Source organism: Penicillium angulare (assembly GCF_028827245.1).
Source record: "Penicillium angulare strain IBT 27051 chromosome Unknown utg000001l_segment0_segment0, whole genome shotgun sequence".
Taxonomy (NCBI): domain Eukaryota; kingdom Fungi; phylum Ascomycota; class Eurotiomycetes; order Eurotiales; family Aspergillaceae; genus Penicillium; species Penicillium angulare.
Genome location: NW_026623160.1, coordinates 3,937,577 through 3,958,526, shown reverse-complemented (window position 1 = coordinate 3,958,526; position 20,950 = coordinate 3,937,577). Strand labels below are relative to the sequence as shown.

General features: G+C 46.5%; 10 protein-coding genes across 10 annotated transcripts; 3 read left to right on the top strand and 7 right to left on the bottom strand.

Moving 5' to 3' along the window:
* Nucleotides 1–828: 828 nt before the first annotated feature.
* N7478_001362 (uncharacterized protein) lies at nucleotides 829–1,231 on the bottom strand (the record flags this gene model as incomplete). The annotated part of the gene is made up of 2 exons (XM_056917577.1): nucleotides 829–1,046; nucleotides 1,111–1,231. 2 exons carry the CDS (start codon nucleotides 1,229–1,231, stop codon nucleotides 829–831), a joined length of 339 nt encoding a protein of 112 aa, XP_056785457.1.
* Nucleotides 1,232–2,144: 913 nt separating this feature from the next.
* N7478_001361 (uncharacterized protein) lies at nucleotides 2,145–2,891 on the top strand (the record flags this gene model as incomplete). Its single annotated transcript, XM_056917576.1, has 1 exon — nucleotides 2,145–2,891. The coding sequence occupies one exon, from the start codon at nucleotides 2,145–2,147 to the stop codon at nucleotides 2,889–2,891; it is 747 nt and encodes a 248-aa protein (XP_056785456.1).
* Nucleotides 2,892–4,518: 1,627 nt separating this feature from the next.
* Nucleotides 4,519–5,538, bottom strand: N7478_001360 (uncharacterized protein; the record flags this gene model as incomplete). Its single annotated transcript, XM_056917575.1, has 1 exon — nucleotides 4,519–5,538. The coding sequence occupies one exon, from the start codon at nucleotides 5,536–5,538 to the stop codon at nucleotides 4,519–4,521; it is 1,020 nt and encodes a 339-aa protein (XP_056785455.1).
* A 754-nt stretch (nucleotides 5,539–6,292) lies between these two features.
* N7478_001359 (uncharacterized protein) lies at nucleotides 6,293–7,424 on the top strand (the record flags this gene model as incomplete). Its single annotated transcript, XM_056917574.1, has 4 exons — nucleotides 6,293–6,504; nucleotides 6,580–6,813; nucleotides 6,875–6,949; nucleotides 7,004–7,424. The coding sequence occupies 4 exons, from the start codon at nucleotides 6,293–6,295 to the stop codon at nucleotides 7,422–7,424; spliced, it is 942 nt and encodes a 313-aa protein (XP_056785454.1).
* A 298-nt stretch (nucleotides 7,425–7,722) lies between these two features.
* Nucleotides 7,723–8,469, bottom strand: N7478_001358 (SUR7/PalI family protein; the record flags this gene model as incomplete). Its single annotated transcript, XM_056917573.1, has 1 exon — nucleotides 7,723–8,469. The coding sequence occupies one exon, from the start codon at nucleotides 8,467–8,469 to the stop codon at nucleotides 7,723–7,725; it is 747 nt and encodes a 248-aa protein (XP_056785453.1).
* Nucleotides 8,470–8,844: 375 nt separating this feature from the next.
* Nucleotides 8,845–10,398, bottom strand: N7478_001357 (uncharacterized protein; the record flags this gene model as incomplete). The annotated part of the gene is made up of 3 exons (XM_056917572.1): nucleotides 8,845–9,426; nucleotides 9,483–9,868; nucleotides 9,930–10,398. The coding sequence occupies 3 exons, from the start codon at nucleotides 10,396–10,398 to the stop codon at nucleotides 8,845–8,847; spliced, it is 1,437 nt and encodes a 478-aa protein (XP_056785452.1).
* A 2,417-nt stretch (nucleotides 10,399–12,815) lies between these two features.
* On the top strand, nucleotides 12,816–13,322 carry N7478_001356 (uncharacterized protein; the record flags this gene model as incomplete). Its single annotated transcript, XM_056917571.1, has 1 exon — nucleotides 12,816–13,322. The coding sequence occupies one exon, from the start codon at nucleotides 12,816–12,818 to the stop codon at nucleotides 13,320–13,322; it is 507 nt and encodes a 168-aa protein (XP_056785451.1).
* An 803-nt stretch (nucleotides 13,323–14,125) lies between these two features.
* Nucleotides 14,126–15,735, bottom strand: N7478_001355 (uncharacterized protein; the record flags this gene model as incomplete). The annotated part of the gene is made up of 4 exons (XM_056917570.1): nucleotides 14,126–14,267; nucleotides 14,317–14,732; nucleotides 14,809–15,204; nucleotides 15,247–15,735. 4 exons carry the CDS (start codon nucleotides 15,733–15,735, stop codon nucleotides 14,126–14,128), a joined length of 1,443 nt encoding a protein of 480 aa, XP_056785450.1.
* Nucleotides 15,736–17,394: 1,659 nt separating this feature from the next.
* Nucleotides 17,395–18,546, bottom strand: N7478_001354 (2,3-butanediol dehydrogenase; the record flags this gene model as incomplete). Its single annotated transcript, XM_056917569.1, has 2 exons — nucleotides 17,395–18,456; nucleotides 18,514–18,546. 2 exons carry the CDS (start codon nucleotides 18,544–18,546, stop codon nucleotides 17,395–17,397), a joined length of 1,095 nt encoding a protein of 364 aa, XP_056785449.1.
* A 432-nt stretch (nucleotides 18,547–18,978) lies between these two features.
* On the bottom strand, nucleotides 18,979–20,595 carry N7478_001353 (uncharacterized protein; the record flags this gene model as incomplete). The annotated part of the gene is made up of 3 exons (XM_056917568.1): nucleotides 18,979–19,217; nucleotides 19,303–19,423; nucleotides 19,474–20,595. The coding sequence occupies 3 exons, from the start codon at nucleotides 20,593–20,595 to the stop codon at nucleotides 18,979–18,981; spliced, it is 1,482 nt and encodes a 493-aa protein (XP_056785448.1).
* Nucleotides 20,596–20,950: the final 355 nt, after the last annotated feature.

Here is a 20,950-nt window from a genome sequence, read left to right as displayed (position 1 = left end):
AAGAGTACTGAAATCCGTGTGAGGGACTAAGGGAGAGTGGTCTGACGATTCAAGTTTGTCCTGTGGCTCGGTTGATGTTAAACGTTCTTTAGAGCCATTGCAGAATGCTGTACCCGCATTCGTTACCGAAACATCAGCCAACGCATTGGAGGGCAAAATATCTTCACTTTTGTGTGCGTTTTCGAATGTACCAAGTCGGGATAGTCTTTGGGTGGATGGCTCATCACATTCTGTACCTCTGAATCCAGCTGAAGCCGATCGATGATCAGATACAAGACTGGATACTGGATGGCTCTGACTGATTGGCGATTTTACGGCGCTTCTCTGCAAGGACTTTGACTTTTGAGTGGGACGATGAGATGCCGAGGTTGGTGAGACTTTCAATGATACCCTTTGCCACGGGGAAGCTGGCGATGAAGCCATAGTCTAGATTCTCTCTTCTGCAAACCGTTCGATACTAGGAAAGGACATTCTGTTGCAGAGTTTTATCAGGACCAAGATATATACCTGCACATTTGATGATATTGTTGTAGTTCAAAGGAAGATTGATTGTTACTATCATTCAAAGGGGAATATGAAGCTATATATACAACGAGACGAACAAGTTTATTGGAAATCAACTTGATTCTTCGTATAGATACTTCGGCATTAATTCCGATGGGACGGCTTGGTTCCTGATCTGCACCAGACGTATATCACAACACACAGCCTTGCTAGGTCCTATACGAAGATATAATGTCGGGGCTTGACCAATTTTGATCGGATGATAAAGGATTGCCAATGGCTATTTGGATATTTAACGAGAGTGTATAGTATGTATGTGATAGCTTAGAGCTCCCTCTTCCTAGCATGGCTGGCGAGGTGACGATCCCGATTGTCCTTCCTGGAGAACTCTCGGTCAAGCTCAAAGCCATATTTGCAACCTTCAACGTGACAGAAGTATATTGTACACTCTTCAGCCATGTTGGGGCGCTTCGTTCTGTAATGCTGAGGCACAGCCATTGACTTTGCACTTGAAGCGTTTGTCGTGGCGTGTCTTGTGACGGCTTGAAAGAGGTTAGCCCTAGAGTGAGAGTATTTGGACAGGGTTAAGCTGGAAAGACAACTTACTTGAGTTCATATCGTTTCCGGAAAGTAAGGTTACAGATACCACACTTGAAAGGATAGGAAGTTGGGATGTGCTCAGGACGGGATGGCTGTTGGTTTGTTGGAGCTGATGATAAGGGGTCATCGTGTTCTACAAAGTTGGCGCGTGAGGTAAAATTTGTTGGGAATGAGAGTGGTGGTGGGGAATGACTCGCAAGAACATCAAGAAGTGAAGGAGTCTGGAGGGATTGAGAAGATGAAAGCCCAAGGTCAGGGCCAGGATGCCCGATATCTAACTACGCAGGGTCCACGCAGTCAAAATGCTGATAGTGAAGATGTTCGTTTAGACGAGCGTTAACAGAGCTATGGTTCGAACTGGTTATCCTGAAAGCAAAGGGAGATAGGAGGGCTACTGAGGCCCGGGTTTCTCAACCGGATGGGCCGGCCTTGGGCCTGGAGGAAAGAAGAATACTTCCAGTCGAGGAAACCTCTTCTTTGTATACTCGACGGAAATAAAGCCCGAGGCATAAGGCTATGTCTTGGCAAAATGGTAGGCCTCAAATTTTCCTGGTTGGCTCGTTGTTCGCTTAGCTGCATCATGCATATGCAGATTGAGATGCATATTGAGATGCCGATGCTATTGGCTCGCTGACATGCCACCAGAGTGGTAGGCCTCAAAAATGGATCTTGACGGAATATATCCTTGGACTACTGAAAGAACGAGCATATTACCCATCGTAACTTGGGTCTCCATGCACATGGTAGGCCTCAATACTTGCCGATCACACTACTCCCGGTGCTCTATGAGTAAGGTGATACAGATCAACTGTAAGAATTCAGAGGGCCTCATACTTGTTGCACAGTACCTGCTACGCTTGAAAGTACTGTACTTTAGTCTGTACTTCGCATGCTCTGCATCGGCATGAAGTGGGCATCTGATCTATAAGTACAGCTCAGTGTTCAGCTCAGCCTTCTCAAGTTTTGAAAATCCCCCCAGAGATAAAGCCTGCTTCAACATAACCTTGCCTTTTGCCCTATAAATTCACCCTGAGCTCAATATGATCGACCTATCCCCCAGGATCATCGACACAACAGCCGCCATCGGCGAACTGGTTGAGCTGCTCATAGACGTTCCCAACAATCCTCCATCCATCTACGTCGACCTAGAAGGCATCAATCTCTCTCGCCACGGCTCAATCTCAATCATGCAAATCTACTTGTTCCCCAGGAATGAAGTGTACCTCATTTATGTCCATACTCTAGGGCAGGACGCCTTCTCACACCCCTCTACAAGCGGTGCGACGCTCAAAGGAATACTAGAAGACGAAAGCATTCAGAAGGCCCTTGTTGATGCTCGCAACGATTCCGACGCATTATATGCCCACTTTCGCGTTCACCTCGCAGGCATCCAGGATATCCAGCTCCTTGAGCTCGCAACTCGGAGTGGGTCAAGAAGATTCATAAACGGCCTTGCCCGGTGTATTGAACGTGATGCAAGCTTGACGCGGTCTGAAGCTAGCGCGTGGAAAATTATCAAGGATAATGGACGACGGTTGTTTGCGCCCGAACGCGGGGGATCTTATGAGGTTTTCAATTCCCGGCCCTTGTCAGAGACTATTATCAAGTACTGTGCTCAGGATGTTCGGATCCTCCCCAAGTTGTGGGCGTTCTACAATGGTAAGTTGGGTGGGAGGCTTAGAGGAAAGCTCGAGGTCGCAACAAGCGATAGGATCAATGTTTGCTTCCAGGCTGAGTATACGGGTGTTGGGAGGCATATGGCTGAGTCTCCTTCGGGCTTGGTGTGACTTTGTCAAGCAAACTTGAGTCCTATATACAATTTCGACGTTCGATTAGTTAGGACTGGAATGCCAAAACTTTGCCTATTAACGATTTTCAGAAGCGGGTTCGGGGGCATTGCAAGGAGTAAATTTTGATCTCTTTCAGAAAGGAAAGAAAGTGGCCAGACACGAAGAAGTAATCTTAGGACTGGCGTGAACGTCCGATTGTTTTCAATACTGTATGTGAAACCTATGTAACTTACTGCTTCGAACTGCAGTCAGCTGGCTAACGTAGCGTTATTTTCTTTTGCTTGCATCAGAGCTTGCATCAGATCCGACCGTCATTTCATAGCGACCTTGCTGGTCCTGCTCCTTTTTCGAACAGTAGACTCCGTGGTATTGAAGGCCATATTTCCATTCTGCTTGCAATAGCAACCTAATATTTTTTGCTTTTATTTGCGCTCATGCTCTTATTTTGTTAGTCTCCTTCAGATAGCATATGTAAAGACTACTCTAACGTGGAGACAAGAGAGAAGAAATGGGCTGGAATAGCATTGCCGGCAAAGATTGCAACCCGGATGCAGCCTTTTCATTTTCTTTTTGTAGCATTTGATCTCAGAGGTGCTTTCAACGGAGTTAACCAGCGAAGCCTTGATATCCGCCCTCGTATGAAGCGGATTCCCGCAGTGGCTAGAAAATGGATCACAAGCTTCATGAGCAATCGCTTTGCCAATATTGGAGTTGACGACTTCCAAACGGAGGTTGTGCCGTTAGAAAACGCTGGCTTGGCGCAGGGATCCCCTCTGTCGCCCATCCTGTTTACATTCTTCATTTGTTAATTTAGAAGCCCCTCGAAGTACTACATAACCTCTCAATGAAATTATGAAGATTCAATGTTCGAATTTTTGAGTTAACAAAGCTCATCTCGTACTCTTCTTTAGCGACAGTAATAGTGAAAGCCATGGTGACAGTGATCTTTTGGTCTCTTTGTTTCTTTGAACTTCAACTGGTATGGGTACAAATGGCTACGTTTTGAGACATGTTATGCAGCCGCGGGTATATGAGCGCGCGCTGGGGGGTCGGGGTGGCGGAATGTCTCCGAGGACCCACTAGAGAGCTAATGAAGATTGAGGAGCGGAGTGAAGAGGAGAGGGGGCCTGGATGCTAACAAATAATTGAGAAATGGTGATCTCCATCTATGGCGATATGGGCAATGGAGCGGAATCGCCCACACAAACTGGGTGGTAAGCTCATAACTAACAGCACCAATAAATATCACATTTAGATATGATATGGACCGAGGTGGATTTAGAGATCGACTGACCATGATAACGGTTCTCGAGCTCGTTCGAGCTCGTTTCGTCGTGATTCGCAGAGTCCTAATTTCCATATGTTCTGGAAAGGCAACTATACATTGCCACACATTTCAGGGCAGATAAAAGAAGAAGAGAAAGAGGTACACTGAAGAGCTGACTATCAAACTACGTGGGGTGGAGCGAAATTATTAAAAAGCCATGGTCTCCACATCATCATAAACATCGTTTAGCAAAAATAGCTCGTTTTTATTCAGGGAAAAATTCAAGTGCAAGAATCGCGGCCTTTTTGGACAGTTGTCATTCGCCATTTATGAGATTCGGTAACAATAAACCTAGAGTTATGAAGCCACGGGCTTGGCATAGCCACTAAACTCGCCGGTTTCTTTGACGATTGCTGGGATCTCATCTTCAGCTAGAGAAGCAAACGTGTTCTTCTCAGATGGCTTCCATCCAAGCTTCCGGAGTCGACTTGCACGGTTCCGAGAGTTTGACCCAGCAACAGTCTCCGTGTAGTCCGCAAAAATGTCGCCATAGTTTTCGGGAGGAATCGTCTTGGGTTCCGCATTATCGAGGCGGCCGATCTCCTTGAGAATGCGGCCAATCTCATGAGAGCATTCACCCCAAGAGAGCTCTTCGCCATTTTCACAAAAGAAGTAGGGATTTGGAACAACTTCACTCGTGGAAGTAGTTTCGAGCCAATGGAGAAGTGTCATATATCCGCGTGCCAGATCCTTGACATGGACCTGATTCCAGATTGCAAGTCCCTTTCCGATCTGACCAGCGTACCCGTGCTTTAGAGAGTAACGGGCAATTGTGGGTAGTTGGATTGATGTACGCTTTTCGCGACTGCTGATACCATAGATTACGGGTGGAATCATGATAGCCATCTTGGAGTTCGCCAATTCTTTTCTGGCGCGAACAATGGCTAGATCGATCAAGCGGTGGGGCGCAGAGTCCGGAAGTGCATCAATTTGGGCAGGGTTCTCATCATCAAAGATGACATTGCTCTTGTAGTTACCAGCCGCTGTGTCAGCCAGTAGGCTGGCACCACTGGTGTGAATGTATATCGTTTCTAGGCCTTTGGAATCCCGCTCTCTGATTCCTTCAAGCACGGCTTGAACTGAGGGCAGGTGGTCTGCAGTCGCCGTATGGAAAACAATGTCACTAACAACGACTTGCTTCCTGATGGTGTCATCATCGAGACTGCCAATAACGGTTTCGACACCCAGCTTGGCGTAATCCGCAACAGCTGATTGTCGGCGTATCAGCGTGGTGACCTTGTAATTCTCCTGCAGAAGGTAGTCTAAGACTTCTCCTCCAATGAATCCAGGACCAATGAGAAAGACAGATCGTGTCATATTGCAATGCGGCACTTGAAAGGAAGCGACTTGGTGCGAAAGGCGTGGGTTCCCATGGGGACTACAAGTAATATTTAGCCAGGTCGTGACGGCATATTTCGGCTATATGCGCATGCCGCGGATTTGTAATCATGATGGTGACCTCATTGCCCCATTCAACTGTTTACAGTGGCGTTGCAAAAGTTTGTGACCACCCCATTTTACCGCTCCATTTACCGCCTTCTTTATATAGTATAGCTAACCTCGCGTCGCGTAACCCTCCGTAATAAAATCGTGTGGTTTATGAATTTTAACCTCAATTTTGATCACCATGCCTCGAACTAGAGCTCTTCTAAGGCATTCAGTGCCTCGAGGGCCTTTGCCTACTACTCTTCCACCTCCTACAGTACAAGTCGAGATTTATGTCCGGCAGTATTTCTGGCAGAAATAGGCGGTCAATAAGGGGTGGTCGCAAACTTTTGCAACGCCACTGTACATGGGATAGTTTGCATGTTTAATGATGTTTGCATTGGGCCCCAGCACCCCCCGCAACGGGCAAAGCCAGCCAGTAACAATAGTCCTCCTAAGCCGTGTCAATCCATTCCCTTTCAGTTCCAACCAATGAAGTTCCGAATGTTAGGGGAAAGAGGTCGATAACGTGCTTGGTGCAAACAGTCGTATGAGTGAGACCCCGTCATCGCCGGTATAAATATCACGATCTCCGAAACGCACTTGAACTATTGATGGTAATCCGCCCAAATAAATTCATCAAAGGATGACCTTGAATCGCATTGCAGTCTACGGGCACCGGGGATGGGCTAGTTCGGAAATAGTCAAAGCACTTGCTAGCTCAGGTGCCCCCCTTCGGGTTCTCCATCGTCCTGGCTCCGACATCTTGTCTTTACCCGTCAATGTCGAGGTCGTCGAAGTCGATTTGAATAATCAGGCATCATTGATCGAGAAACTCAAAGACATCGATATCGTCATGTGAGTTAGTTAATGGAGAGTTATAATGAAGATATGCGCTGTAAATCAGACTTGCTCATTTATACCTTTCTCCAGTTGCCTTGTTGGACATGGCGGCGTGCCCCTTCAGCACCACTTTGTCAAGGCAATTCCAAAAACACAAGTCAAGCTATTCGTTCCCTCAGACCTAGCAGCAAGATACGATAAACAAGGCAACAGCATCCCTGTGAATCATCAAAAGTCCGAAGTTGAGAAGGCAGCTCGTCTTGCTGGTATTCCTACCGCAGTTGTTCTTCCCGGGAACTTCGCGGAGTTTGTGCTATCAACACCGTATGTAATCTTCTTGGTTAACGGAATGTGGATTTATTGACTGTGAGCATGTAACTTTTAGCGCGCTGGGCATTGACTACCGAGACAACCGGATTCAATTCATCGGTGATTCTGCATCGGAACCCTTGAACCTTTGGTACGTCTGTTTAAAGAAAATCGTAATTTCAATTTTCTTACAATTGTTTGATAGTACCCGCCCTTATGTGGCAGCGGCTTACGCCAGTATCTTTGCTTCAACACCCATCAGTCAGCTTGCAGGACGAGACTTAGCATTGTCTGAACTGAGAGTTACTGGTAACCAAATCGCCGAAGCCTTTGCGCGCAAATTTCATGCGGCTCCTATCACAAGGAGAGAAAGCAAAGAGCACATCGTTCAAGCATTGGGTGAAGCAATCGAAACAGGGAATCCAATGTCGCTGGCACTCTATTGTCGAAAGATATGGGCAACTGGAGAGCAGGCAAGAATGATTGGTAAGGATATCTGGGACGTTGAGGATTATCCCAAAGCGACTCTTCCTAGTTTGATTGTTGAAGGCGCCCTTGAACCCTACCGGTCGCTGCCTGAGGAGGTTAGGAATTACTTCACAAATCTGTTCGATCAATGTGAATGAAGAGTGGCCGGTCAGTCTCACCAGGTGCTACTCGTGTGTTCGTTCGTTCTCATCCAACCACCGGCTCTGAATGGCAAAATCCGTGAGCCGGATCTGAGGCCTTTGGGTTGGCACTGTCACGACAACTCGTCGAAGAATACAAGAGGTACAAGACTAGCCCGCCCTTCAAGAACATTACCCTGGACCATAGCGTTAGAGCCTGAGCGGCAGTTACTTTTACCCAGCCATGAGACCCTGAGCCCTGATATTGTTCACTACCTAATCCTGTAATCTACACTACGCGATCCGCAGAATGATACTAGATGCAGCAACAAAAAAGTTCAATGGCGCAAGCCACCAAAGCACCAACGGAGAATGCCACCCCCAGCCACGCTGCCGTGAAGGTATGTGCGCCGAAGCTCGCGAGGATTCCAAAGTCTTTGAGCACCGCCTTGACCGTACTCGTCATAAGGCCGTATATGATTGTGGAGCCGATAGCCACGCCAGCAACGAAAATGCTTGCCGCCAGGTGAGAGAGTACGAGGCACGTCTTGCCCCATGAGATTGTCAGGGTTGTCACCCCGAAAACGATTGCGGCGAACGTAAATATGAGCCCGAGGATATCGGCGGAAATGGACCACTGGGAGACGGAGCGGTATCCACTCAACGCCTTGTTCTCGATGCCCGGGATCAACTCCGACACTTCTGAGGCCGCTTCGCCGAACAACTTGGTGATGTCAAAAGAGAACGACGTACTGGGCTTTGAGCAATACGTGGCTTTCTCGCCCGGTCCCTGGCAGTATCCAAAGAGCCCGACGGAATAGAATCCCGGTAGGTGGGATTTCAGCTCGTCGGATATGTGCTGTATGGAATTGCTGGCCTCGCTGGCTGCCTCTTGGGCGGCCGAAGAGGCCTGCGACGCGTGGGTCTCCGCCGCGCCGGCCACTCCGCTCCCCACACTTGTGATATCCGATGTCACTGCGGTAGAGTCCAGGCTACCGACCGACAATCCGTGGCGGAGATGGGGAACGTCCGTTGTCGAGAATGCGGTTAGGTTCACCCGCATATGTTCAGCTTTGCATCCAGACACGAAACGCTTGCGGGGGCACTTAACTTCATAAAGTACAGGTCCCTAGGAGACGACGTGGACGTGCATCCTGAGAACACAATCGCAAGGCAGATCAGGGTGCCGACGAAGAGGCCCAAACGGAGGCATTTCAGAGCACGTGCTAGCATTTTCAAATCTGGATCCCGGAGGCCCGTAGCTTAGTATAGTGATTCAATTCAAAGAGACTGAGACCAGCACGGCACGAGTCGAGAAGATAGATAGATTCAGTATAAAGGTACAGGAGACATCATTTTGCATAAACAAATAATCCCCCCAAAAGTCGTCTCAAACTACAACAGGTTCGACTGAATCCTTGGTCGCAAGGTTTTTGTATCACAGTTTCCAGTCCCTTGCAATACCAGTGGTGTCCAGTATGTTCATCCGATTCATCCTGGTATAAGTCCAACGTAGCCCAAAAGCAACAACTGCAGTAACAAAACTGCAAGCTGCACACACACTGTTCCCTGTAGGGTACCCTGTCGATTTTTCACTATCTTTCCAGATCCATAGAGCAATGATTGAGCCTATTCCAACCATAGCGTTATTGAGAGCTGCTGCAAGCCCCACAACACGGGGACTTGGCATGTTACAAATGACCCAGCTCGTCAATGGTGCGATGTTTGAAAAAACCCCACAGCAGGATATAATCAAGCAGGCATATTTTTTTCGATATGCAGTCACGGGAAGGAGCGTAGTAGCCAGAAATGCCGCACCAGAACCAATTGATGCGACAGTCACTATTAAGCTTCTTTGATTAAAATGATCGGCTGTCCATGCAAGGCACAGGCATAGAATGTACCCAAGTGCCCAAGGGGGTACGGTCATCAACTGGGCCTCGATGGAAGTGTAGCCCAGTCCAGCCACAATAGTCGGGCAAAAATAAACCAGGGAATTGATTACGATAGCGTTGGAAAGCTAAATTTCAAATAATTAATTTCTCATAATATCTCAGGCAAGGACTTCATACTGACATAGGCGCAATAGTGTCCAAGCATGCGAGGTCCAACACAGGTTTCGATTATTTCTCGTCGACTAGCTGGCTCACTAGTAAAGCTGACGCTTTGCTCTCCAAGACGACGCTGGGCAAAATCCTTTTCTTCTTCACTCAGCCACTTCGCTGTATCGGGGAAGTTTGGCATGAAGGCAACGATGAGACTAGTGCAAAGGATGGTGATGGCACCTTCAACAATGAAAAGCCATTGATACCCGGCCAAGTTTCCTTTGCGGTTTAAAAATGCCATGCCATATGCGATGCAGCCGCCAAAGCAACCGGCAAGTGTAGCCGACGATGACACGATACAGATACGGAACGCGCGCTCCTCTGATCGATACCAAGCAGCTATGACATAGACAATACCTGCCCAGAACAAACAAAGTCAACAACTTAAACACACAAAAAGTCTAGGGGGGAACTGTACCTGGGAAGAATCCAGCTTCAAATACACCAATGAAAAATCTGATGGCTATTACAACAGACACGTTATCTGCCCATGCGAATCCCAATGTCAAAGCCCCCCAACCAAGGGCAAGAAAAGCGAGCCATAAAGAAGGTCGACAGTATCTCTTGAGGACCCAATTTGAGGGCACATCGAAAATACTGTAAGCGATAGAAAAAACCGTAATAGTAAGGGAATAGTCTATCGCCCTCATTCCAGTCTTTTGGAGAAGCGAATCGCCAGTCTCCTGGTTCAAGATTTTGGCATTCCCAATATTCGAGCGATCAAGATAGTTCATAAGATAAAGCCAGGCACAGAGAGGTAATAATCGACGATCGATTCTGCGCCGCAACCTTGCATGTGCCTTCGTGTCGCACTCATCAATCTGCTTATTGGTGATGTTTTCTAAGTGAACTGTTTCCATTTTGATATCTGATGCATCGTTACTCATTTTGTGTTGTTCAATGTGTTTAAGTCAGGGAAGGATATTTTCATGAATTTAATGTGTGGATGAGAACAAATGGGAGAGGGATGACAACGGGAATTACTTCAGTATATTATATATATTCTTGCAAGGTACACTGTACACTTTAATACAACCGCAGGATTGTCTTGGGAATGCGGGCACCAATTAGAGAAGGGGACAATAAGCCTGCATGGTCTATTGATGTTTGAAAGACCGATATATAAACCCACGGGTATAATGAGATTGCCACTGCCTCGGCAAGGCTTCAAGATCACTGCATTCTCGCCGAGATACTCTGCACCTGGGCACACAATTCACGAAAATGACGTGCCAACCTTTGCTTCTCACTTCAAAATTCGATTTTATCCAAGTAAAATCTACCCAGCAGCGTAAATTTGATTCAACGAGGTGATAGAGTCAAGAGATGATTGGATAAGTTGAAGTAACCAAAAAGGGACACTGACAAGCAGCAGTGAGACCATTCCATACCCAAGAAACGCTCTCCATACGACTGGGAGCTTTCTGTCGATTATAATTTCAGCTTCCAATCAGCGAATGAGTTCCACGATCAAGTGATACATTCAACTGAGTGACGAGCCTCAACCTAATAAAATGAGATTCGACTAACCGAAAAGCTTGTCTATCCGAACACACATAGTTACCAAAAGCTCTGGGTTTAACTACTTGAAGTTTCGGCTGACATAATTTATATTTCAATAAAAAGTGAAGTGGGAGCGCAAAACGGAGGTCTTGTAGAGAGATCAAGTCGAAGAGGCGAATGAAACGAGGCTGTGATCTGGACCGAAAGCTTATGTCAATTCCGAGGAAAGCAATACGCACTAGTACGGAGATGGACCAATGAATTCCTTGAACCGTACTTGAGATGTATTCTTCTAAATACATGATGATGGGCAAAATAAAGAGTTGAGTGTGCTGATTCAGCAGTTGATGCCTAAGGAATATAGGATGATGTGGTGTTGAATAAAACGCAAGGACGCTAGTAAAATAGACCTCCACTTTTCCGACAGCCTAGCACATCGGCGGACGTTAGGACAACTAGGAATGATCAATTAAGCACTGCCTTATAAGATAAAGGGGGAGGGGGCATTCTTAATATCTAGTCAGTAATCTAGATGAAATTAAAATTACTTGCGCTTGGGACTGAAGTGCCGGTACAGACTCCGACAGAATTGGTGAGGGTGTCAATAAGCGCGGATCTCCCACGTAGACCAGAAAAACAGCGACGGAACCAACCATTGAAGAGCCTACCTGATACAACCAAATGCGTCTACCAACCTACAAGAAGAATCCTCAGCTATACTTGCTATACTTGTTACTCTATCACACAGAGCTAGAGCGAATAAGAAATCTTGCTTGTATGCCTACCGATCGGACACAGCAACAGGTATTACAACTCAAGCTCCTGGAGATATTTGCTTGGTAAAGGCGGTACTGATTGAGAGCGCTGACGAGGTCAGGTTTTTATGGATCTCCCCTGCATCGTTAGGTTTGGATTCGTCAAATAAGTAAAGCTGAACAGTAGTCGTATCGGTTGGTCCTGGGGCTCTTATCACAATCCTCAGGAGCGGGTCCGTAACATCCAGGCAGAAATCTTCATCAAGAGCTTCTGACCCGAGTTTAAAAAGGCAATAGATTCACCGAGAGAATGGTAGACAACTTTATCATGAGTGATGTAGTCACAGATGGAGGACATGGCATGCCCCCTAATTAATAAAACTTGATATTCGCATATATGCCGCACTTGGACATTGAAAGGGGATCTGGCTATATGGGTCTAGGCTGGATTAATAACGTCTGCCTTGTGGTTGCCTTTTCAGTGACGTGCGTCGCTTGCTCGTGAAATACGTTGGGCTTTATGTGTGGTCTGGCTGGCACTTGTTTACTGCTTTGTGAAAAGGAAAATAGATATAGACCTTTCTTGACAATTTGGCGAAGCTTGAAATGCTTGTTCGCGTATCATTTGGAGTAAAGTTACGATGCCCATAATGGCGTGATCCGTCTCGCCGTATCGGGAAGTGCGGGAAGTAGCGAAATAACCGGTGCTACGTAAATAGCCGAGACAAATTCGGATGGATAAGATAGCCGAACTCAACCAGTGGAGAGATCTATTGATATATCGTGCCTTTGCCCCTACCTTCAAATTGCACCGATACATCTGTGCACACCTCATGGCTCCTACCAGCAAATCCGAGCTTGGTTTTCTATTGCCATGTGGAACTCGCGTAATCCATGGTACGGGTTCACTTGTCAAGCAGGCATTCCCTCCAGAGTCGAAATTACCCGGAACAATGGAGCTCTTTAGCGTAGGAAATGGCAATGATCCTTGCTGTCCTGTCTATCGTGGACCAGCTGGCTGCCTTCATTTCAATACGACTTGTCGAATGCCTCGGCATGTTCATATGGCAGTTGTTCCGGGAACTACAGAGAAACAAACGGGCGACGAAGGCCCCGAAATGCAATTTGTGGTCGAAAAGATTTTCGTTGCAAGCGGGATTGCAGTGGCCGAGCTCGCAGGACAGTACTACGTCTTTCCACCCAAAACGATGGTCATTATTGCCCCTGGTGTGCCCCACGCCTGGGTAGCTGCCCCGAAAGGTTTAGATTTGGAGGCCCTTGGCGTTGCTCCGCCTAAACCTACCGTTGTGGAAGAGGATCCGCTTGTTTCCACTGAAGAGCCTTCACGAGTGTCCGATGGAAAATTTGTTGCACTTTATGAATACGAACTACCTACTGGATTCTATCCCACGGCTCAAAAAGACCGATTGAGTTCAGCCAGAGAATTTATCTCCTGCGATTCCTTGCATGGTATCCGTATCCCGGAATTCAACATCGACCAGCTGAGGAAGCAGGCAAGCTTTATCTGGGGTACGAATTGTACGCGACAATAAATTGGGTATTACTCGCGATCTGAGAATTGAGCATGCATTGATAGCTTTTTGCTTACGTAGAGCAACCTCATAAGATTGGAGATTTTTAGTCAATCTAGAAGATCACTGTCAGAATTCATTGTGATGAATTGAAGTATGTATTCCTTCGGAACCTAAATTCTTCTGTCAAAATCAAAACGTTCATATTTGGCATTTTTTTTTATCCCTGAATCGGATTTCCGAGGTTAAGTTTGCTTTGCTTTTGCCATCGACGTATTTCCATGGCGTGAGACCTCCCCGTCAGGGCTGTTGATCAGCTACCGACAGAAAAATACCTCGAGAAGGACGGCACAACAGGATCGTGGATGACCTCGGGTAATGTAATGTATCAAAAATCCAACGAAATTGGAAAGTTATATGACGGCGCTTGAGGTATGACAAGTCAAAATAGAAAAATAAAGTGTCAAGTATATAACCGCGGTCAGAGCATATTGCCAGTTCAAAGCAAGGCTGATGACGGACGCCATGGGATTGATTGTTTCACATGAAAAATCGTGGTCAATGAAGTCAATTGTCTTCCCATTTAGATCTTAGTGGAAATGGGCACGCTTTTTGAGCCGCTACCTCTTGCATGGCACGGTAATTGGCTTCCTAGATTTTGTATTTACAATTCCTCGGCCCCTGTTTGGACGAAACGCCGACACGTTGGTCTTCAGTCACCAAGATGGCGGTCAACCAGTCTCCCATTGAATATCTCGTAAAACCAAGGCAGGAATAATATAAAACATGTGTATTGTAAAACTAACTTGGTGGTCAAAATACGTCTATTCCATCCAAGTCACAGACTTGGTCCATAAGAACTCATCCAGCATGTTGGTCCCAAAGCGTCCGAATCCACTGCATTTTACCCCTCCATGAGGAAGAGCCGCCTCGTCGTGAACAGACATAGAGTTGATGTGTACCGCCCTGCGACCTTGATTAGTATCAATTGAAAATTCGCAGAAAGAGTACATACCCAGATTCGATCTGTTTCGCAACCTTCAATCCTCTGACCAAGCTCTCAGTGAATACTGAAGCACTCAAACCATACTCTGTATCATTAGCAAGTTTGATTGCTTCTTCATCGCTGTCGACAACGAAAAGCAACACAGTCGGGCCGAATGATTCAGTCTTGTAAATTTCCATTTCGGCAGTAACATCCTCAACAACAACCACCCCCATCGAGGTATCAAGGGTTGCTTGGGTGTCCAGATCTCCAATAAAGACTTTACCGCCCTTAGAAATTGCATCTTGAACCAGTTCTTTGTTTTTGGCAATCGCAGCTGGGTTTATAGTTACAAGAGGAGTGCCTGGGCCACCGAACACACTATCCACTGAAGCTTTCAAGGCTTTCCGGAACCTATCGGCAATAGACCTGTGAACAATTATTCGCTCTGTACACATGCAGACTTAGCCGGCCTTGTGAATATTAGTCAGAAGTCATTTGTTGAATGGGAGTTGCGCTTACGTGTATGAATGAGCCGAGAGTAGCACCTAGAGCGGCCTTGTCTACATCAGCATCTTCGAGAACAACTGTAGGAGCCTTTCCGCCTAGCTTCAGGATAACTGGCTTGATATATTCTGCTGCAAGATGGGCAACCTTGCGCCCTGTGACTGTGCTTCCAGTAAAACTCAACTTTTTGACTGCCGGATGAGCAATCAGGGCTGTGGTCACTTCCCAGGCATCTGAGGGTCGAGAATAGATAACATTAAGACAGCCATCTGGCAATCCGGCTTGTCTAAATGCGTCCCCAATGGCCCAGAAGCATTTTGGGGAGAGAGTTCGGAGCCCTTCAGAATTGTGGTATTTCCAGCTGCAAGTGGAAGTGCCACAGCTCGAGTACCCAAGATATAGGGTGCATTCCTATCAATTATTAGTCAAACGAATTTACCCAGAGTGGTCCACATACCAGGGTGCAATTCCCAATACAACTCCATAAGGCTGTTTATAGACCAGTGCACCTGTGCCCTCTTGGGCCAAGGCAGGAGAAGTGGCTTCAATACCCGATACCTTACCTGCAACATCTTTTAAAAGGTTCACACCCAGCATTAGAATAAACTCTGCAAACTCTTGCTGAGACCCAGTCTCAATCATGTAGCCAATGAATTCATCTTTTCGAGCAAGAAAAATATCAGCTGCTTTTGACAGGATATCTCTTCGAACTGCAGGCTTCGTGATAGACCATACTGAGAAGGCATTTTCAGCCGATTCTATGGCAAGGCGGGCATGTTCAACAAGTGCAGTACTAGATTTGTGTTCAACGTAGCCCTTTCCAGGGTTATTCACATCAAACGTATCCGGGGTTGTGATGTCTTTATTTCCAATGAGAAGAGGGACCATTGCGCCAGGCATTCTCTCGCGAGTGGTCGAACTAACCGTTGTCGAAGCGGACATGGTTCAAAGATAACACAGTGGTAAGGAAACAAGACGGGGTATAGACTGATAAATAAAATCCGAGCTCTAGCCTGGATTCGTGGGTCAATTTAAATGTCGGTTTAAAAACGCAATGATTTAGTTAGATTTATGGTAGTCTTGTGAACGTGCTAGCCGGATGGTCATTGGTCCCCGGGTGCTCTGACAAAGGCGGGGGCGGGGGCGGGGGGAATGGTAATCGGAAGATCAACCGATGATTTCGGATAAAGAATCAGTCCGGATGTGATTTCGGAAGCCGCTAGCGGTGCTGCCAAGATTTGGACACGAACGCTTAGGTATTCTTCGGAAACCGATGAAACTATTATGTCATATGTGCCAAAAAGAAAGAAGGAAGGAAAAGGGGAAGCGTTACTGGGGGCTGAGTCTGCCGCACATGCCAAGAGTGGGCTCAGTGCAACTTAGGAAAGAAGTGAATGGACATGAGTCTGCCATTGTCAATACCTCATGGCGCTGATATTGACGGGAAACGCTGTCATAATATGTGCTATTCCTGTTGGCAATTCAGTTAGAAAGACCGATTCCATATACGAGCGACATAAGATGGGACCCCTTTAGCCCCTATTTGGACCCCCTCTTAACTGTCTTCAGTCTAGAAGTTAATTGTCTATGCAATCAGCTATGCCATAGTAACTGCAATATCTTGTACAGCCTAATCTCTGTGAAAATTTCAATAATTAAGCCCACCAATTTGAATTTCCAGGACGAATTATGCTTTTTGCAGTATGCGAGCATCGGAATGACTTAATATACGCGACGTACGAGGGGTTCCCTCGTGATGCTCGCTTAGCCCCTGAATAATATTATTCACAGATCGCGGAGGAGACTCGAAGCGCCTCAGCGATTTGTGATGGAGATCTCCATATTGGAGCTCTCCGCCTTCCTGCCTATATCTAGCACTCCAGCGCTCTGCGTCTCCTTCATTCCTTCATCCATTCATTCATTCCTTCATCCATTCATTCATTCCTTCATCCATTCATTCATTCCTTCATCCATTCATTCATTCCTTCATCCATTCATTCATTCATTCATTCATATCCATCCATCTTGCTCATCTCCACGTTTCCCTAGATCCCGACGCCCGTAGGCGTCATGAATTAGTTTGTTCGCAAAAGCGTACTTATTATCCTTGTATTTTAGTCACTTAGGCCTCCTTCAGTCGTATCCACTCATATATAAGAGCCCATATTAAATACGGGCTTCACATTAACTCATGCGCTGCAGTCGAACTAGCGGATTCTATACTATGCATATGCTTGCGGGGATCTGTTTGAAAATTTCAAGCTTTTATATTCCATTTGTCTACCGTGAGATGCGACTGGAGCATACAAGATTCATCTGAAGTGCCCAGTCATCGGTCCCTGGTACGTACGCCGTTGGCAGTCCTGTATGGTAGTGAGGCGGTGTTACGCCTACTTCTTCACACTGCTCTTATTAGACCACCTCGAGCTTTGTACCCTTCACTATCTGTATTGAAGAGTACTACTGCATAATCGGAGAAATGAAATTTGCCTAATCATATGTGCTAGCTCGCTATGGGAACTAGATAAGGAAAACTGACAAAGTAACATCCAGATGGCCATTCGATCTATGGTAGTAACTTGGTAAAACAAAAAGACAGCCTCAGATAGTTGGCTGGATAAGGATTTTGACATGTTGCGTTTTGTTGTCAATCAGTTCGAGGAAGCCCCCTTTGACGACATCCGTCAAAGGCACGACTGAGGTAATCATATGCTCCGCAGCGATACGTTTGTTAGACAATAGCGTCATAACTAATTCAAAATCCTCTTTGGTGTAGCAAATTCCACCTGTCAAGTTCTTTTCCGTAACACTGATGTCGTTCAAGTTCAGCAGTAGTGGTTTCTCATGAATTGCAACATTGAAGATTGCCCCGCCGGGCCTGACAGCAGCAATAGCGGTCTCAAGTGTAGATTGTAGCCCGGATGCGTCAAAAGAGATATCGACGCCTTCTTCAAGCACTTCATGAATGGCGTTTAGCACCAAATTTGATGGATTGGCACTCGACACTTTTGTTGGATCGATAACAGCATCAGCTCCAAGCTGCCGCGCTTGCTGGATCCTCAGATCAGAGACCTCACTTACGAAGATCTTACCTACCTCCATAGAGCGCAATAACATAAGTAACGCCAGCCCAATTGGACCTGCCCCAAGAATAAGTACACTTTGGCCTGCAGTAAATCCTGACTTCCTTATCATATGTGTTGCCACGGCAAGCGGCTCAGCCAACGCTGCAATCTTCAATGAAACGTTTTCTGGCACCAGGATAAGGTTCGATGGATTCACAGTGATTTGGCTTGAGAATCCACCCCCTGGGGTGTTAATTCCGTAGAATGTGGCTCGTTTACAGGTGTTGATACGCCCAGCAAGACAAGATAAACAAGGAGGTGTCCCATGCTCGAAATCCGATACTAACGGATTGACAACAACCTTCTGCCCGATAGTAAAGCCTTTCACTTGCTCTCCAAGCTCGGTAATTGTACCAGACATCTCGTGGCCCATTATTACTGGCAAAGTGGCTCCGGTGTGTTCATTTGGATTCCCTCCAGCCGGGGCAAGAATTGGACCAGCGAGATATTCATGTATGTCGGAGCCGCATATGCCACAAAATTCCACTTCGACACGTACTTGGGTTGGCGCACATTGGCTCCAGAGGGTTAGCCACGACTTTGAGGTAATTAAACATGTAAGAACTCACGGAATAGGCACTGTGTCCAGTCTAACGTCGCGTTTGCCATGCAATCTTAGCGCTTGCATGTTTATAAAAAGGAGCAGAGTACAAAAGAATTGAGAATGTTGAGGTGCATGAAAGGGTAAGGGTTTGGTATAAATGTTTTTCTTTCTCAGGACGTGCGTGACGTCGGGGAGATCCTGTAAACCTGGATGCCATAAAGCCGTGGAATTTGGAAACTGAAACATAAAACCTTCTAGTTACAATCTATTTCGAAATGAATGCGGGGAATTTCCGATATCTCCGAGCCAACCGTACTACCTCGGAACCGCTAGGAATATTTTAACAGCCATGGTTCGAGCGTCGTTGATTAACAAATATTCAAAAAGCCAAGATTCATACAAAGGCCATGTAGCAATTCCAGGAATACAGATGAATTATCAATTGCACCACCCCATCCAAATTCCCCTTTCCCTCAAAAGATCCCTTCTCTCGATGGGACATGTCTATATATCATTTTAATTCTCAAGCTTCTCCACATGCTCGATATCCGCAACACCCAATGTCATCTTCGCATTCTCTGTAGCCTCTTGGTATGACATTGACTTTCCACCATAATACTTGATTTCAAACAACTTGTCAATTTCCTCCAAAGAGAGACTAGCAGTCTCCACATAGAGGTACCAGCAGATGGGAATGAAGACGAAGTTTGTCACGGCAAAAACGAGGTAGAACTTCCACCCTATGCTTTCAATTCCTGCACATAGTATTAGAAGAAGAGAATGGAAAAAGAAAAAAAAAACGAAAGAAGAGACTGAGCGATACTGACCAACTGGGGTGACCGAAACAATGACAAACTCCAAGCCAGTTCGTGACCATTGCAATGGAACTTCCAAGGTTTCGCGTGTGGTGCGAATTGATTTCAGATGGATACATAAATGAGATCACTAGGAAAGAAAGGCCCTAGGGTTGTCAATAATAATAGGGCGAAATCACCTCTGATGACGACTCACGAAGAAAAAATAGTAGAGAAAGATGAATGCCACAGCAACACCATTCATGGCCTTTGTGCCAATACCAAGGCCGAGGGCTGCCATGGTAAAACACAGACACTGGCCCGCAGAGCCGTAAATCATCAGTCGGTGACGACCAATGCGGTCAATCACGTAGGTAGCCATCGCGCTCCAGAACATCCATTGCATAGAATCAACGGCGGAAAGAATGAGTGCCAGTCGGTCGCTGAAACCAAACGATCGCTTGAGAACGACTGGTAAATAATATGCAACAACATTAACACCCCCAAATTGTTGCATGAAGTTAGCTCCAGCCCCTAGAGCGATCCGACGGAAGGTCTGTTGGGGCCCGCCCTCGAAGACTGTCCTCCAGCTAGATTGCTCAGACTCCACTTCATGAGCAACAGTCTGTTCAATGGATTCTAAAGCCACAAGAACCTCATTGTCCGTGTCAGGCTTAGCTAATAGCAATGCAATTGCTTCTTTTGCTTTGATCGAATCCCCTTGTAGACAAAGCCAGCGAGGAGACTCAACAATCCAAGGCACGATTGCCATTGTCACGAGGGCAAGGAAAGACTGAAACCCTAGCGGGAAACGCCAGCTGACTGGATCATTCGGAATGTAAGTAAATCCAAAATTGATCCAGTTGGCAAGCACGAAGCCAAAAACAAGACAGGCCACTTGGATAGACATCAGCTTTCCTCGATCCTTTGGCTTGCAAGTCTCACTTTGCCACATTGGCACAGTTGTGGTATTCATGCCAACTCCAAACCCAGCGACAATACGGCCCACAATTAGATGAGGCAGAGTGAATGCTGTAGATTGAAGAATGCCGCCGATTACGAGGAAGGTGCACGCCAGCATGATTGATCTTTTTCGTCCAAGGCGATCCCCTCCGAACATAGCCATGAACGCGCCGATCACGCATCCAAGGACATATGAGGAAGTAATTTGGCCTTGGATTGTCGTGCTTGGATGATCAAACTGTTCTTCGAATGCTGGGCATGAGAGGATACCACCGAAAACACCTTCATCGTAACCGAACAATGCGAAGGCAACTCCACAGCTTAAAGTGATGCCGAAGGTCAGTTGACGACCTTTGGGTCGAAAAGATAGACCCATTGTGCTTGAATAGTACAGATAGGAGAGGGATTGGAAGGAAGAAAGGTTTATCGTATGTCTGTTAACTGGCTGAAGGGCAAGCGTTCTTATTCATGGCCACAATTGACGAGAAAGAGGGTCATGAGGGCAGGTCAGGTTAGGAAACCAGCGCAAAACCATAATTACATCAAACATTAAACTCAATCCAGAGTAGCATATAGCCTCCTATTCCTTTCCTTCCCATGTGTGAGGGGATTTGTGGCCTGCAATTGGTAGATGACAGGCCTCAATTTTTTGAACTTGGCTGCTGCAATCCCCAGGAGGGATGGGAATCGCGGAGAATGTGGAGGCGACGCGAAAAACCCCAGGATACCTC